General features: G+C 38.7%; 1 protein-coding gene across 5 annotated transcripts in view; it reads left to right on the forward strand.

Annotated features, from left to right (window-relative positions):
- The window catches only part of LOC5575938 (akirin), a 30,542-nt gene extending 21,611 nt beyond the window's left edge, over window positions 1-8,931 (forward strand). For all 5 annotated transcript variants that reach the window (XM_021843472.1, XM_021843470.1, XM_021843475.1 and 2 more), the window contains exons 3-5: window positions 5,687-5,886; window positions 6,395-6,551; window positions 6,619-8,931. In XM_021843472.1, coding sequence (XP_021699164.1) covers window positions 5,687-5,886; window positions 6,395-6,551; window positions 6,619-6,629 — 368 coding nt within the window. In that variant the 3' untranslated portion in view covers window positions 6,630-8,931. The remainder of the gene's footprint in view (window positions 1-5,686; window positions 5,887-6,394; window positions 6,552-6,618) is intronic.
- Window positions 8,932-19,284: the final 10,353 nt, after the last annotated feature.

Here is a 19,284-nt window from a genome sequence, read left to right on the forward strand (position 1 = left end):
GGAAGCCTTTTTGAAAAATTCAGCTCATTTGGTCGTTCCATGAGCTGGCGCATTTGAATTGAAGTTAATATGGGATTTTCAGCTCAAACATATGAGCAACAGCACATCATCTACTGTTTGGTTCAGGAAAATTGATGTTCGCGTTCAATTGGACCCAGAATGTCAAAAACACTACTTGATATAATAGCGAAGAATATTGTAGAAGATTGTACCATGATCAAAATTAATAAAGTTGGTGTTTTAACCATCTGAAGTAAATCATGCAATACTGCTTGTATTTCTTCAAAATAGCTTGGAGGTAACTACTAAGCGCATCATAGCCACCTATGACGCTGGGCGAGCTGAGGCACATGTCGCATGCATATAAGTGACTGTACGGGAGTACTGATCTAAGCCTAACTTTCAACAACTGAAAAAGTAATGAAAATGAGATTAAATCCAGGTACAACCTTCTGCAATTATGTTCATTAGGGTATCAACTAGTGTATTTGTCATTCTGGGCTTATTTGAACGCGAACAATTAGTATACGGAACGAAACAGTGACATAGGGTCAATTTTCAATATATTTGAGACGAATATCCCATACAAACTTCATATCGATTGCGCCAGCTGGTGGAGCAACCAATTGAGTTGAAATTTTGAGAGAGTGTTTTTCTTACCCTAAGGCTCATATCTAGGGGGTGCCCGTTAAGCTTTACAACTTTTTTGTTTAAGGGCCAGTCTAATATACATGGTAAAAAATCGGGGGAATGTCATTTAGCATAACGATCGTTTGGCATAATTGACGTTTGCCATAATCATTGAAAACTGAGTTGAGGAGAAGTATCTTGTCGATACTACCCATTTTCCTATAACCGCAATTTGGAGGTTTGTGCACACCATTGGAATTTTGGTGACAGTGCTGCTATATTTTTGGCACTATAATTGCTAACAATACGTTCATATGTGATTTTTCCTTATATAATTCGATTTTCAAGGGACCATCAATTTATAGAATTATGGAGTTATAGAATACACCGACACAAAAAAAAAAATCAAAGAAACACATTTCTGTATTTCTAATACTATGAGGATCACTTCTGTAAGTAAGTAATATTTGGCATTATTATTTGTATTCCAAAAAAAAAAAATCATTATTTGAAAACTTTTTTTATAAAATAATCGAAATATCATATAATTTTTACTGATAAACAATTTTCTTTGTTTTTATGTTATACAACTTTCATCCAAGTTGTAGGGGAAGTGGTGGTAAAATGAACAGGGGTGGTAAAATGAACACCGTGCCTTTTACCGAGAAAAACAAATTTCAATGAATTTTTATCACGCATGGACGATTTACAGCATATATCAAAGTGTTCGAATTAATACGGAGGACAATTGAAGTGAAAATATCAACGAAAAGTAAGATTTTAGAAAACCACGTTTGAAAATTGGAGCTGACGTAACTTTTGGCTCGGAGGTCTTGAGGTTTTTCAGTGATGGGAATATCGTTGTGATGTGATGTCAAATCTAAAACTTTTACATTTCTTTTTGAATGGGTTACAACCATTTATAGATATATTTTAGGGATTGCAGCAAAAATTGTTAAAAATATTAGTTTTGCTCACGTTTTTTGCATGATGTTCATTTTACCACCAACAGCTGTTCGTTTTACCCACATAGTGCAGGTAAAATGAACATTTCAAATGTTTTTTGCTAGCGATAAAAATATGTGAAAATTTAGCTATTTTGGTCTGAATTCGTGTTCCTGCTTTAGTTAACATCCATGTTTTTGATCTTGTGCGATAAAACTATACAAATTCCTCGTTTTTATATCAGAAACAAGATGATATCCTTAAGGTGTTCATTTTACCACCCCTTCCCCTAATGAGTATTTCACCAAAAAAATAAGTCCAAGTTTCCTCGTATAAAAAGAATTTTTGAACAGATATCGAGTTATGGAGAGAAATTTACCTCTTACGCGACATCGACTAGTGGATGTCGACTTATGGAGAGCACGTTGTATGGAAATTTGAAGGGATCGAAAAACCCATCGATTACAACTTGGCAGGCTATGTGTTATTATAAGTAAAGCCAAATAAATCTAAGAAAAAAAAGAAAAAACCCATCGAGTTATAGAATATCGAGTTGCGGAGAGTCGACTGTACTATCATTTTTATTGAAAATTTTCCATTCTTTCCTACGTAAACTGTTGGCATTATAACACTGCGGAACACGTTTTTGTCTCCAGCATCAAAATACCTCTATTTACTTAATTAAGGGTTGCTCAATCAATTGCCGTTTACAGAAATATCATAGCACGTCTAGTTTTTGAGATATTGGTTGTTGAAAATGCAAAAATTGACTATTTTAGCCAACTTGCATGCAAGTTTGCCAGCTTGTAAGGCTATTTATTTGCATAATTTGCCACAGCATTCAAACTTTATGTGTATAACAATACTAATCATCAATGTTCATAATGCTTTTGATGCGCAAAAGCTATTTTTTGATGGTTTAGAAAAGTATTGTGTTTTGCCAGATAAGAGAAACGACGATTTTTTATCTTTTAACTAGCACTATTTATTTTTCTAATTTATTTTGTTTTATGTCAAATGACTTCATGTCAAACGGGATAGTCCCTTCAATTCTTATTCCTCAGTATTTAAATCAATCAATATGATTTCTTGCATGTTGAGAGACAATTTACTACACTCTGTTTTATAACTATAAACAAAGACAAATTAAAGACCCCAATGTTCCTTGCAGTTGCCCAACATTTTATGGCTCATAAGGTTATCTAGAATGCCGTTCAAAGTGGTGGTCGAAAATTTCCAATTTTAGCGTTACGTAATAAATGGACGCTGCCTTATTCAACTTCTTCAATCCGAATGCGCGGACAATTCTTCAGAATTCGATATACAGTCGCCTCTCCACATCTCGATATCGAAGGGACCATCGAGATACGGAGAGATCAAGACAAAGAACACATTTTTAATGAACACTAGATTGAAAATCACACCAGGAAAATAATAAACAAGCAGATGTCATCGCGCGTTCTGTAATAGTTTTGAATCACTAAAATCTAGTCTAGTCACCTTTGATTATGGTCATATCGACATACGGTGAGAAAATTTGGAACGAAGAATCAACAGGAGCACATCGAGATATGGAGATATCGAGATAAGGAGGATATCGAGATATGGAGAGAGAAAATGTATGCAGACTGAAGGGACCGAAGAAATCATTGACATAGGGAGAGATATCGAGATGAAGAACATCGAGATGTGGAGAGTCGACTGTATTGATGAACGATTAATCACGACGCAGTTCTTTCTTAATCTAGTTCAAGCTCTTTAGGAATTTACAGTCCTGATGATTGTTCACTTTGTGTTATATTGCTTGATCCAAAGCCTTCCTTGCTTTTGCTTCTATGTTATGCTGGTTTTCTAAAAAACATGCTTACACATTATAAGAATTATTCAAAACTACGCGCAAAATTTTTTCTTAGTGTGCCTTGGACCAACACTAGGTCCTCACCATGTTAAGACCAATGACAGGTTGGGAAATTTTCCGATTGTATTCCGTCTAGATGGAGAGACATTCAATCATTGGCCGTTTTAAGTAGGGAATCAATGAATGATTTGGAATTGGAAGCGATTATTGGTCGTTTTAAAAATCGGATTTAAACTGTAAGTTTTATGAAAATTGTTCATGAAAAAGTTCACTTATACAATTCAAACAGTTTCTAAGCAATATCTCGAAATTTTAGGAGGAGAATATAGTGAACGTTTCAAAATGCGATTTTCAATAGTACACGATTAGTCCTACAATATGCAGTGAATTGAACTAAAATTAATCTAATTACATTTTGACTTCCAAATCCCTCCTCTTGGTTATGCGACCTTGCCGCGATGGGAGGGCATAATCCATTAGCCCATATGATGGAAACCAAAGGCGTAACCTGTAGTGGTGGTATCACATTTTGGCATTTTTTGCTTAAAGCCGCGTCATAATTTATATGGCATAGACGCAATAATATCTCGGATGTGATCCAACGGACATTCTGCGTCATTGATAGAATTGATGCCCATTTCAAATAATTAATCTATTCGAAGTGGACATTAATACTATTGGTGACGTTCAGTTTGCCTTTTGCTAACCAGAATGATCCGTAGCCACTCTTACTATAGCTAGCTAGACACATCTTTATCATATACGACGTAGGGAATGCTTAGGAACTGTTAGGAAAATGACTAGTAGATTCACTGAGTAGAAATAAGTGGCGACAATCTTATTTTAATATGGTTTTTACATTGCCATAATAAGAAATACCTCATTTGTAACAGCGGTATAAATAATCTAATTCTAGCTTCATTTTCGCAAAATTTACAAGTAGAAAGTAGGCGTTGTGAAGCATTGCATTTGCCACCGAAAAGTGAATCTTGTAGGAGACTGTAATAGTATGGAAAGTAAGACGCTGAGATCGATCATTAGGGTACACTCGCTAGTTTCGAAAAATTGTTGAACAAACAAGGAAAGCGACTTTTTTCTTCAAGGATATATGAACGTAATGACCAATAAATACGTTAAACAACAAAAAATGAAATGAACTAGAACTACTACTAAACAGCCCAATTTTGTTAAGACTTGACGACAATTGACATTTAAGATTCTAATCTTACGTAAAAGACAGGAGTAATCAGAATAGCACTTGAATGACAAATTATTCAAAACCATTTTGACTAGACAGTATTAGTAATGACACAACTACACTACTATTTCAAACAACTTCTGATGGAGCTGCTGATTTTAACAATGCTTCCTTTTCTCAGAAGCAAGGGAATATGGGTACTTTTCAAAAACTACCACGTCACAATACTAATAAAAAAGCAGTGTTCATGTGGGCGCCATTGCCTAGTCCGTCTGAGTATTGGTCCTGGTAGAGGGGAAACTTGGCAAAAGCCAGACCGAGGGTTCAGCCTTGGCAAGTTAAGCTGTCAGGCAGCTTAAACTGAATACCATACAAAAAAAAATACATTTTGACTTCCAAATCACTTTTAGTCACTTTTTTGAGAACCGTAAGTCACCGGACCTGGGCTAGTAGCGACAAGTGGTGCCAAGATTAGTTATTTTAATAATCAGATTTGAGAAAAAAAGTGAAAAAATATTTTTTCTCTCAAATCTGGTTACCATTCTTGGCACCACTTGTCGCTACCAGCCCAGATATTGTAAATTTAGGATAGTTTTTTGAGAAATATCAACCGGTTTGCATGATTTTTTCAGAGAAGGTCCGAATTGTTTTTTGATAAATTGACTAAAAACAAAATGGCGGCCAAAGAAATTTTATATGAGGAATGTCGGTCTCCCTGTGAAAATCGGAATATCTTCAAAACTAGATGACTTAATATCGACGCAGATTCTGTAAAGAGAAGAGTTTTTTGAGAACTTGTGAAAAAATGGTGCAAAAATATTGAGAAACAAAACATCGCGATTTGAATACTTTTTATGGAAAGAAATGTAGTTGCTGGTAGACGGGTTAAATAAAAATATAACAGAATTGGCACTTAACATTTATTACAATAAATCAACAGAGGCTCGTGAATAATGTTCTAGTTGACGAACCGGTTTGGTATAATTTCACTTAAATGTTATCCTGATAATCATTTTCAAAAAAAAACATTTTTGATTTGTTTCTCCTATTTACAGAAAAAATGGCACAGAACATCACAGAGGAGATCAAAAGACTACACCGCCGAAAGCAGCTCACGTTCAACACGGGCAACATGGAACGAATGCAGGATTCAGAATCCAGTGGGTCCGAGATGGGCCCGGACAGCCCCCGCAGGCCGGATAGTCCCCCAAGCATGGTCAAACATCCAGAAAAAGCACTGTTCACATTCAAACAGGTATGTTTTTCATTTGTTGTGACTCAGCGGCAATGTGAGTTGTAACGGAAATACCGGACAATTTTGAAAGGATCGTGTTTTACCGTAGTTTAACGCGAAAAAGTTAAAAAAATAGCCTTCTTTTCAAAATTCTTCATTCTCAAACTGTTTGCTTCGAAAGTTCTATGTATTTCGTTATTTCATCTACCTATAATACTATCAAAAATGTTGAAAAAATATGCTACTTTAAAACAGCTATGAATCGAAAAGCCGCATCTCGTCGCATTTTTCATGTAACGGGTATGAATATCGTATGAAAATCATTCCTTTTTTTTCTTGTGGCAAAAAAATCATGATATTAGAAGCTGAAGTATTCTCATTGAAGAGAGAGAAAGCGTGGATTGAGGGTAACAAAGTTTGTTATTTAATATCGAATTGTGTCTATGAAAAATTACGATGCCATATACAACTTGGGGTATTTGTAGAACACCAATGAAGATTTTGTTTTTTCTAAAATACTATTTTCTAGGTACAAATGATCTGCGAGCGTATGCTGAAAGAAAGGGAAGATGCCTTACGGGAGCAGTATGATGCCGTTCTGACTAACAAACTAGCCGAACAGTACGATGCATTTGTCAAATTCACATACGACCAAATACAGAGACGCTATGAAGCGGCACCTAGTTGTGAGTATTATTACTACTATCGAAAGTTGAATGTACCTAGAATATAATTTACTCTTTTTCATTGCAGACCTCTCTTAATCTGTTAGTTAACTTATGAAGCAAAGGATAACAAAAAACCGTGAGATGCGTTCATCCACCCAACACAACAACAGCAACAACAACAACAAACAGACACAAACGTATCCATAAATGTATTTAAATTGCCTGATCTAACGCGTCATACCTTAAACTGAGCTCTTCATTTGTTCGCACTAAACTTCTTATTACTTGTCTTTTGCTGCTGATACGATTTTAAGAGAAAGGGAAAGAGGTTAAGAAAGAAGAAACTTATAAAACCCCAACAACAGGAAATTGCTTTCCGATGCCACACTTAGACTGTTAACTCTTATTACTAATAGCTGCGCAATTTGCCAGGAGCGATAGTTTACTGAAATATGGCAGATGTGTACTATTGAATTGGATTATTTCTTTTTGTAAACTCATTTTTGTGGATTGATTGTCTGAAATAAAAGAAAGCTATTTTCATCTAATTAACGCACTGGTATAATTATTACCACGTACTTGACCCGGATTTCGAGTCCCAGTAATAGTGCCGTTACTGTCTTCTACAAGGTATGTGTATTCGACCTGCAGAAAAATCTCTTCCTCGAAAGGGCACTTCCTAGTTCTAGATCTAGAAAATGCTGTCGTAGGATCGGACCACGGTAGTCCACGTATCAGCTGGTCGTTCGTTCTTTCAGTTTATCATACCTAGTTGTAGTTGCTCTCGTAGTGTTGTAGTAGATGCTTGAGCCCCTTCTTTTTAGTAAATTCTTCTCGTTTATCTTAAGTGTTCTGTTTTACTGTTAGTGTCTTCTGCAACTATTGCTAATGATAATTGTTTCCGAATTTCTTTTCTTTTTCGAGATTTTGTTTTATCTTATTTTATTTTTAGTCAATTTTGTTGTTTAACCAAGATATATTAGGCCTTTTTTCCTCGTACTGAAGTTCTATTTGGGAGCTGATCGAATCCAATTTCGAGATGCGTTCTAGTGTGCGCCTCAAGGAAAGACATGCGACAACCTAAGCAGGAGATTAAGAAACTAGTATAAAGAAAAGAATAAATAATACAATTATCTCATTGAGTAGGGAATAACAATAACATGTACTAATAAGCAGATGAGAAGTGAAAACAAATGCATACATATAGGCGATCAAATAGACGACAGAACTAAGAATAACACATAGAGAACACACAACATATACATTTATACATATGAAACTATATTTATATACATATAGTCAGAAATATGGAAAATATGGGATGAAGCAAATGATTGCAAGCAACTAAAAACCATAAGAAAAACTAATTGACGAAATGAGTTTAGCAGGAGCAGAGTTCATGTAAAGTTAAGTTTCTACACATAAGATAGGATATAGAACAAGACGATGCAAGATGGGAAAATAAGTTTAACTAACCGTAAGGATTCGTAAGTATATATTAGTATACAAACAAGATTGAGCAGAAAATTGAATGAGAAAAACACAAAAAATTAAGCTTATACTATAAACGGTAAGATGAGGTTACTTCATAAGCGTTTATATACATATGTTTTATATAAAACGAATAAAAACAAACTGATACAAAGGTAAACTTGCAGGCGCTAATTAATCGAACTACGAGCGCAACAAAGCAGAATAAAATAAAATCAAACATACAGTCCTGATGTCATTGCTAAAGTAAAAAAAAAACACGTGAGCACCACACGTCGTCTTTGTAGAGCATCATTCAATAGTGCATTAAAATGCAATAGCAACCAAGCAACAAAGCAGCAGCATATAAATTAAAAACCTACCTACCTTATAGCCAAAACCAGCAAACGCAGCAGCAGTAACAGCAGTATGAAACTAATCTTTCCCACATACCCTTAAAGAACAAACCTGTACCGAACGATTCGATGTGTTAGAGAAAAAGCAAAAAAGGAAATCAATCCAAGAGCAAACTCCATTACTCACCAAAGCAAACAAGCAGTAAGAAAGAATACCTAGATCGTAATGGGCAAACGGAGAAGAGTAACGCACGTGTGCTCTGATTGGCGATCTTGGACAGGTGCAGCAACGCGTGAGAATATAAGGAGACAAGGGTGCATTTTCGTAGCCGAGGAGGGATAGAGATGCAGACGAAAAAGGAAACTAGTAGCAGTAGATGAGGCGGCACGACGTGACACGATTTCGCAAACACGTCATTGATGTTGACGTCCTCGCCTATATGTCTATCCTCGGAGATGCTTGGCGAGTTTGGTGAGATGAGAAGCAGAATGTTGTCCGAAACAGGCAAGAAACAAAACATGCGTATAAATAAAAGTGCAGTTTGCTAAGTCCGTAAATTAAAGATTGAAAAGGATCGCTGGTTGTAGTTCTCCATTTATCGATGTGATGTATCACAGCCCTGGTGCAGTGCACAGTGGTCTTGGAATGTAATATAAACTTAGAAATTGTTCAACGAAACAAGCAAATGGTTAGGTTAGATTGTGTAGGTTTTACAAATTTAAATAAATATTTACGGTTCCCTGCGCTTTGAATTTCCAAAATCTGATCAGTAAAATTATCGTATTGTTTTTTTTAAGTTATTGCTAGTAACATAGGGGTCTATTCTGTAAATCGAGCAGATTCATGTGACTCATCTATATTCATTGTCGCATACTAAAACAAAATTTTATGATTACTACCAGGGCTGTGCATTTTCGAAAGCATAGTAGGTATTTTTGCAATAGTAATGTATGCTGTTACTTTCACACTACCTAGTTTTAATAAATAATGTGTGTAGGGTGCCGGTGCCATTAGTGGACTACCTAAGCTATAAAAAATCATAACAAAATAACGAAAAGCCTTAGCAGAGATCTTTTGGCGTCAACAGAAAGATTTCAACCTCTACTATATAGGAAAAATATAAAAAGAGTGATAAAACTAATTTTTTAACATAAAATCGCTTGAGCCACTATTGGTACACGTGTTCCAGTAGTTGCGCTAGTGCTCCAGTAGTAGACGTTTGGGAATTATACAAGGAATTTTGAACAAAAAGGCAAATTTTTACACAGGTTTCACATTTTTCCCTTCGAACAGCAACTAATATCTTTCGAATGAAGCATTAAGAACATCTCTGGAACTTTTCTACATTTTTATACATCCATTTTAAAAACTGCTTCCATCCATTGATCCACTACTGGAACACGACGGCAACTATTGGTGCAAGGGAGCAAATTTTTTGCGTAACCTTAATTATTTATATGACTTTTTGATGAAATAAAAAGCTGAAATTTGGCAAATCGACTAAACTAGAGACGATCTACCCACCAAAAATAGCTTATGTCGTTTTTATCAAAAAATGTACGTTTTATTCCATAGTCCAATCTACTGGTACATTACAACCATTGGTACCGGTGCACACACTGTACGATTTCGAGAAGGGCTTTCTTTTCATCATTCAGTTCGAAGGACTACTCGAGAGCGCTTCCAGTCAAAAAGAACCCTGTATTCAAGTCAGTCACTTATTTTTATATCGTTTTTCAATTGTTCCTAATCTATGGTTTGCATCTGGGTGAGCGAGACGGCAGGAGTGACACCTAAAAATGTTCTTTGCTAGGTCAGTTAATTCTGGCGCACATTTGGTGCATTTTGAGACCTACCGGGTTGCGCAATTTGAAACCTTTCGTTTCAAGTGTGCTTGAGTACGGATCGCAAGCGGGGCAAAAGAAGAACGGATGGATAGCTGCTAGCGTTGAGCTATAAGTGTCATATATGGATGTAATTTCATTCTCTTGCACTTTTCGAGTGCATTGATCGGTTTGCGGCTGATGGCCTATGGGTTAATTTATGATTATAGGTTTGGGTAGTCAGAGGTTCTCAAATCCTATGACACCTTCCCCCTTTGGAAGAATAATGTATCGAAATGAAATGAAGTGTAATTGTTCTATCAGTGTCTTTCTCCGGTTGTCTCAATTTATTAACATTTATATATATCCGGGCGCTACACCGGCACCCTATACGATGGTTTTCTTCAAGTCCAGTCTAGTACACGACACTGAAGACGGCCTTACAGTTAAGGTCAAAATACGCGTATCTGTCAAAGAATACAAACTCTAGTGGAATTAAATGGTATAGTACTAAATTCGGTTTTTTCATAGGTTCTTCTTTTTCTTCTTTCTGGCGTTACGTCCCCACTGGGACAAAGCCTGCTTCTCAGCTTAGTGTTCTTATGAGCACTTCCACAGTTATTAACTGAGAGCTTACTATGCCAATGACCATTTTTGCATGTGTATTAGACTGGCCCAGCTCAGTATGGGAGAAAAATAAAGTTGTATGATTCCACGGGGCACCCCCCAGGATTATTTCTTGGGGTTAGACGAAGCCTTTCTGAAAAATTCAGCTCATTTGGTCGTTCCATGAGCTGGCGCATTTGAATTGAAGTTAATATGGGATTTTCAGCTCAAACATATGAGCAACAGCACATCATGTACTGTTTGGTTCAGGAAAATTTATGATCGCGTTCAATTGGACCCAGAATGTCAAAAACACTACTTGATGGAATAGCGAAGAATATTGTAGAAGATTGTACCATGATCAAAATGCTGCTGCTTGGGCACGTCAAAATGCAGGCTGCTTGGGCACGTCAGGAGTTAATCATCAATATTAACCTCCTTTTCCCGAGCAGCCTAGATAGCCGCGTAGTGTCGGTAGCGGTTGTTTCAACTGGCTAAGAATTAACACTACGGACTGCCTGTTCCGGTGGTAAAAGTCCACCTCACAGGTGACCCCTAATTTATGGTGTGATGCGTACCGTGCCTAAGAATGAATGGTTAGGGGGGTCTAAATAAAACCTAACCGCAAACGGAGCCTGTGGGGTACCAGGGCGCCCTCCACAGTATTGAGTCCTTCCTGTGCTACCCGGAGCAATGGTGCAGGTGACCTTGTGTTTCTCCGAGATAATCGGCTGCCCTTCTTCAGTCTCTATCTTGAGGCTTAATAAGGGTGGGATTATGAATATGTTGACATTTAATTTAAATTATCACCTATATGGATTCGCATTATGCGTTTTACACAGTGTATTCTGTGCTCTTTCGCCTTTGGCGACTTTAAATAGATACCGATCTGGTTTTTTCGTTGCTGGTCTTTTTCGTGCTGAGATTGCAAAAAGCTTAATCCTGCCTAGTTTGGGTAGTGGCTACGGTTAGGTTAGCTCAGATCAATCTTCAGCATAAAAGAACAGCAACGATCAATCTTTGCAGACTCATGCAAAATGGTGCAGCCCAAGTGGCGCTAGTTCAAGAACCCTACTTTCGTAGAGGGAACTTCTATCTAGGTAACCTTGTGGACCCAGTTTTTGCTACTTTTAGCAAGCTTGAAATGGCAAACTCGCGCTCCATGCCCCGCGCATGCGTGCTCGTTAACAAAGCAATCGTTGCTACACTCATTTCTGAGTTAACTACCAGAGATGTATGTGCTGTCACAATCGATGTTTCTGTTGGTGACCTCAACAGGAAATACGTCTATTGTTCGGTATATTTACCACATGATGAACCATCCCCAACGGATGACTTCAAACGAGTTGTCGTACACTGCGTAACAAAAGGCCTTCCGCTGATTGTGGGCAGTGATGCCAATGCTCATCACATCATCTGGGGCAGCTCGGATATCAATTTGAGAGGCTCCAGTCTGATGGAATACTTAAGTAGTACAGACCTTGGATTACTTAACATAGGCAATCGCCCAACCTTCATGGTTTCTAATAGAGAAGAAGTGTTAGACATAACGCTCTGCTCGAATAGAATCAGTCACGAGTTGACGAATTGGCATGTATCAGATGAGGAATCATTATCTGATCATCGCTACATCTTCTTTGAACATTCAAATGTAATTGCGCAGACTTTGCGTTTTAGGAATCCCCGGTCAACAAACTGGGAACTCTACATTGAATTGGTTGCGACCAAATTTCATGGATATTCTCCGTCCGTTGGAAATCCAAGTGATCTGGATGATGCCGTTGATACTACAACATCCTACATTATGGAAGCTTTTGAAGAAGCATGTCCTCTGCGGTCTGTAAAGACTACAAGAGGGACCCCATGGTGGAATTCCGATCTGACTAGACTCAGGAAACAATGTAGAAGGAGTTGGAACAGACGCCGTTCAGCTGGATCAGAGTCGTTCAAGTCGGCTCGCAAGGCTTACAAGAAGGCTCTTCGTTCTGCTGAACGATCCGGCTGGAAAAACCTTTGTACAAATGTTTCCAGTTTGAGTGAAGTCAGTCGGTTGAACAAAATTCTTGCAAAATCTAAGGATTTCCAAGTGAACGAAATTCGCTTACCTAATGGTGACTTTACTTCTTCCGATGAAGAAGTTTTAGAATGTTTATTCAATACACACTTCCCCGGATGTGTGGACATAGCATCTACGGATGAACCAAATGTCTTTTCATGTAGTTACGAGTCTCTGGCCTCGGCTCGCAGTATCGTAACTACTGAATCGATTCAATGGGCACTTAATAGTTTTGCTCCTTTCAAATCTCCAGGAGCGGATGGGATTTATCCTGTTCTGCTCCAAAAGGGATTTGAGTCTATCAAACATGTTTTGAAAAAGCTACTTGTAAGCAGTTTTGCTACCGGGTACATTCCCAAATCCTGGCGTGATATTACTGTAAAGTTTATCCCAAAAGGAGGACGTGCGTCGTATGAGGAAGCGAAGAGTTTTAGACCAATCAGTCTGACCTCTTTTCTTCTGAAATGTCTGGAACGCATTATCGATCATCACATCCGTGATGTTTATTTGGCAAACATGCCTCTTCATGTGAATCAACATGCTTACCAATCTGGAAAGTCCACTGTGACTCTTTTACACAAAGTTGTATACGATATCGAGAAAGCATTCGCTCAGAAGCAATCGTGCTTGGGTGTTTTCTTGGATATTGAGGGTGCCTTTGATAACGTGTCTTTCGATGCCATATTGGAAGCCGCACGAAACCATGGGCTACCTACAATGATTACCAATTGGATTCATCAAATGCTCAAAAACCGACATCTCTTCTCGACATTGCGTCAAGCAGCGATTCGAAAATTGAGTGTTTGCGGATGCCTCCAAGGGGGAGTCTTGTCACCACTTTTGTGGAATCTCGTAGCAGATACGCTATTGAGGCAACTCAATAATTGCGGTTTTCCAACTTATGGATTTGCCGACGACTATCTAGCTCTGATAGTTGGTATGTGCATAAGCACCCTATTCGACCTGATGCAAAGTGCTCTTCAGGTAGTCGAGAGTTGGTGTCGCCAATATGGCCTTTCGGTTAACCCGAATAAAACATCTATTGTTCTTTTTACGGAAAGACGAAACCGCGATGGAATTCGACCTTTACGTCTTTTTGGCACGGGGGCCCAGATAGCCGTAGCGGTAAACGCGCAGCTATTCAGCAAGACCAAGCTGAGGGTAGTGGGTTCGAATCCCACCGGTCGAGGATCTTTTCGGGTTGGAAATTTTCTCGACTTCCCAGGGCATAGAGTATCTTCGTACCTGCCACACGATATACGCATGCAAAAATGGTCATTGGCATAGTAAGCTCTCAGTTAATAACTGTGGAAGTGCTCATAAGAACAAAGCTGAGAAGCAGGCTCTGTCCCAGTGGGGACGTAACGCCAGAAAGAAGAAGAAGTCTTTTTGGCACTGAGATTAATGTGACTGATCAAGTAAAGTATGTCGGAGTCATTCTAGATTCCAAACTTTTATGGACAGCTCACATTGATTTCAGAGTCAAAAAAGCTTGTATGGCCTTCGGTCAATGCCGGCGAACCTTTGGTAAAACTTGGGGCCTTAAACCCAAATATATCAAATGGATTTACACAACAGTTGTTCGACCAATATTGGCATATGGATGTCTTGTGTGGTGGCAAAAGGGCGAAGTGAGAACAATCCAATCAAAATTGGGCCATCTCCAAAGGATGTGCTTGATGGCGATGTCTGGTGCGTTCTCTACAACTCCCACAGCAGCGCTCGAGGCCCTTTTCGACGTTGCGCCACTACACATATATCTTAAACAAGAAGCACTTTCTTGCTCTTACCGTTTATGGGTACTGGATCTACTGGAGAAAAATCCAGTGAATCGTAGATCTACACACACTTCGTTGTTTCCACTTTTGGTGAATTGGGACAAAATTGTCCTTGCTCCAAGTGATCTCACAATTGCTTGTAACTTTCCTTACAGGACATTTACCACACAATTCCCTTCACGGGAAGAGTGGACGTCTGGCTATTTGGAAAGAAGTATATCAAACAATATAGTATGTTACACTGATGGCTCCCTTCTTGAAGGTAGAGCTGGTGCAGGAGTATATTCTCGTGAGCTAAGGCTGAATCAGTTTTACTCACTTGGTAGAAACTGCACCGTATTTCAGGCGGAAATATTTGCTCTTATGTGTGGAGTGCAATCAGCACTTCAACAGCGCGTAATGGGTAAAGTCATATACTTCTGTTCAGATAGTCAAGCTGCTATAAAAGCTCTCGCTTCGGCCAACTCAAGGTCGAAGCTTGTTATCGCATGTCGAACTCAAATTGAGGAACTGAATTCAGTCAACTCTGTAAACCTTGTATGGGTACCTGGCCATTCTTCCATCGCTGGAAATGAATTGGCTGATGAGCTAGCTCGCGATGGAGCATCGCATGACTTCATTGGCCCTGAGCCGGCTATTCCAATTTCGAAGTGCTGGGTGAAGCTTCAAATAAACTCTTGGGCGGCAACTCAGCACAAGCAATATTGGAATAGTTTGGAGTCGTGTCGTCAAACAAAATTGTATATTACTGAGCCATCTCCAAAGGTGGCGAAGTATTTAACAAATCTGTCAAAGCAGAACTGCAGTCTCTTGGTCAGAGCGTTGACAGGCCACTGCCGACTCAACTATCACATGGCAAATATTCAGCGTGCTGACTCATTTGTGTGTGATAGTTGTGACTCCGATTATGGAACTTCGTATCACCTGATATGTAACTGTCCAGTTTTTGCGCAAATGCGATTCCAATTACTTGGTAAACACTTATTAAGTGAAACTGAATACAGAAGCCTGAATCTTCAGGACATCCTGTTATTCTTAACCCGCTGTGGTAATGAGCTATAGGCTCTCTTTACGCTCATGCGTTTTGCAGTGCCCTTTTTAGGGCGCTGTTCGAACCCATTGTGGTATGGAGCTCATGCTCTCATTTCGCTTATGCGATCTTCCCTCTTCAAGGGACCCCACTCCTATTTCCTCCCATCTTTCCCTTCCCTTTCCTCTCCCATCGGGTAGATGATGAAATAGGCTCAAATATGGCGATGGCACAAATCTCCCAACTGGTGGGGAACGTGCCTTTGGAGCCGGCCTTCTGATACCTGAAATTCGGTTTTTTCATAGGTTCTTCTTTTTCTTCTTTCTGGCGTTACGTCCCCACTGGGACAAAGCCTGCTTCTCAGCTTAGTGTTCTTATGAGCACTTCCACAGTTATTAACTGAGAGCTTACTATGCCAATGACCATTTTTGCATGTGTATTAGACTGGCCCAGCTCAGTATGGGAGAAAAATAAAGTTGTATGATTCCACGGGGCACCCCCCAGGATTATTTCTTGGGGTTAAACGAAGCCTTTCTGAAAAATTCAGCTCATTTGGTCGTTCCATGAGCTGGCGCATTTGAATTGAAGTTAATATGGGATTTTCAGCTCAAACATATGAGCAACAGCACATCATGTACTGTTTGGTTCAGGAAAATTTATGATCGCGTTCAATTGGACCCAGAATGTCAAAAACACTACTTGATGTAATAGCGAAGAATATTGTAGAAGATTGTACCATGATCAAAATGAATAAAGTTGGTGTTTTAACTATCTGAAGTATATCATGCAACACGGCTTGTATTTCTTCAACATAGCTTGGAGGTAGCCACTAAGCGCATCATAGCCACCTATGACGCTGGGCGAGCTGAGGCACATGTCGCATGCATATAAGTGACTGTACGGGAGTGCTGATCTTAGCCTAACTTTCAACAACTGAAAGAGTAATGAAAATGAGATTAAATCCAGGTACAACCTTCTGCAATTATGTTCATTAGGGTATCAACTAGTGTATTTGTCATTCTGGGCTTATCTGAACGCGAAAAATTAGTATACGGAACGAAACAGTGACATAGGATCAATTTTCAATATATTTGAGGCGAATATCCCATACAAACTTCAAATCGAATGCGCCAGCTGGTGAAGCAACCAATTGAGTTGAAATTTTGAGAGAGCGTTTTTCTTACCCTAAGGCTCATATCTAGGGGGTGCCCCGTTGAGTTTTACAACTTTTTTGTTTAAGGGCCAGTCTAATGTGTGGCAGGTACGAAGACACTCTTGTGCTTATTCTGCGCGGCGTGTGAGGTGAGACGAGTCGAATGAGGTGACAATTGTCGACTCGCTCCCATTTGATTAACATTAGTCGTCTCACGTCACTCGAGGGAGCGACTCGTCTCGATTCACACGCCGCGCAGAATAAGCACGTCTATGCCCTGGGAAGTCGAGAAAATTTCCAACCCGAAAAGATCCTCGACCGGTGGGATTCGAACCCACGACCCTCAGCTTGGTCTTGCTGAATAGCTGCGCGTTTACCGCTACGGCTATCTGGGCCCCATTTTCCATAGGTATTCTACTAAACAGCTCGAAGATTTATTATAATACAAATATAGATATTTTCTCATACATACATTTTGAAAATACAATACGATATATTGTTTATGTATTGTCTGGATTAGCAATTCGTGTATTGTTGTACAATATAAAAACAATTCAACGAACTGTATTTCAATTAGTGATGAAAAGTATAGAATTTGTATTTTGTATGGATTGTCCCCCAACTTACCGGATATTCGTGCCGAAAGTAGCAAAATAATTTTAACTTTTATAGAAGTAAAGATATTTATCATCGTTGCATTGGTCGTTACAGCTAATGTAAGTGATTTCTAAAAAACTACTTATTTTTACTTTTTGAATATATGTCACCCATCATGTATTGCTTTCTGAATTTGTTTTATTTACTTCTTTCAGTAAAGCTACATAGAAAAAGCAACAGTTGTTTTACGCGAAAATAGAAATTTGACCAAAATTGTAAGGTATAAAACCAATTAAAAACAATACAGTGTTCTATTACAATATATTATATTGTTTTTGAATTGTATATCCAAACAAGAATAATGTTGCTTCGACATTCAATTACAATACGCTGTATTGTAATACGTTATATTGTACATTAATGGTTTATTCCATTGCGGAATAAAAACTAAAAATCCCTCAAAAGTTATGACTTTGGTTTGCGAACAATTGATCGTTAGCACACATGCCGAGCGATTCATTTTTCGCGGAGCGGAGTTTGTTGCTAGGACTTGACGACTAATGGTCAGTGCTGGCAATGGTAATAGTAGTAGGCTTGAATTTCGAGAAAATCACGTGGCTCTCTCACTACAGTAGCTAAAAATTTGTGAAACTCATCAAGTAGCCTACTTTAGGTGCGTGAATTCTCTAAATCTGTAGTGTCATCATAGGCTGTAAATGCGGGAAATGCAGCGGGAAATAGAACATTTTTCCACAGTTATTGTGGGTTGCCCTTAGCAACGGGTGTTTTGCAATTTTCAAGGCTTTGGCCTACAGCAGCGATGAGCGTGAGTTTCATTAGCTTCGCTGATTGTGATTTGCTTTGCTTGGCTACTGTAGAGTAAATTTCAGATTTTTTTCCCAACCTTGCTAATGTTGTTGCTATGATCGCACGATAAAGAACATCCGCGATGCATCATTTATTTTGTCATGACCACTAGATTTCCATCCTTGACTCATGCTGTCAATGAAATGTGATCGGGGTAGTGGCGGGACGCATGCGCCACTAACGCCATCTGTTAGCTTATTGCCACTTGGCGATTTGTGGCGGCCATGTTTTTACACAAGTGGCTGAGTCTAACTTGAACGTCTGTCTGCGATTGAGCACTCAGAAACACGGTTAATCACAAAATTACTATATTTTAGTAATTTATGACTTCGGACCAATGCACGAGTTCACTAATTTGACGTTCGAGCGGTGCCGAATTCACTGGTTTCCATGGTCACATAAATAACACGGCACCGCTCAAACGTCAGATAGTGAACTCGTGCATCGGTCCATTTTCTATCTGCCTCTCTTTCATTCACTGTAAACTCGGCATTACCCTTTAAAGAATAAAAAATGCCCATTTTTTGCTCATATATGCAGCTGTCAAAATAATGGGTATTACAAAATTTCCAATAATGAGTATTTTTTGCCCTTTTACATATTCCGTTCATTTACTCTTTAAAGCTAAGTATGCTGTTTCGCTCAAGAAAAGTAAAGAAATTCCTTGACTGAAAGGGTCAAGAAATTTCCTACAGAGAGCCCCCTTTGAAGTGACATTTCTTCTCAACTGCGTACTGCGATCAGAAAAAAGTGATTTTCTTGACCATTTCTTGGGAGAAATTTTCCACGCATCGAGATAGGCGATTCCTTTTCTTGTCAGTAGCAAACCGGCCTTAATGTATGAAAAATTACTTGACAAGAATCGGTCGGCAGTGATTGAGCTGTAAGGTTTTTCCCGTAATATCTAAATAAGTTAGCAGAAATGCAGAATGTCCACAAGGTAGGTACATGAATTGCTTTTATTGCCGTTTCATCTATCACTCAAAATAATCCAAACGTCATTGTTACGTGAAA

The sequence above is a fragment of the Aedes aegypti genome, chromosome 2 (genome assembly GCF_002204515.2).
Source record: "Aedes aegypti strain LVP_AGWG chromosome 2, AaegL5.0 Primary Assembly, whole genome shotgun sequence".
Classification (NCBI taxonomy): Eukaryota; Metazoa; Arthropoda; class Insecta; order Diptera; family Culicidae; genus Aedes; species Aedes aegypti.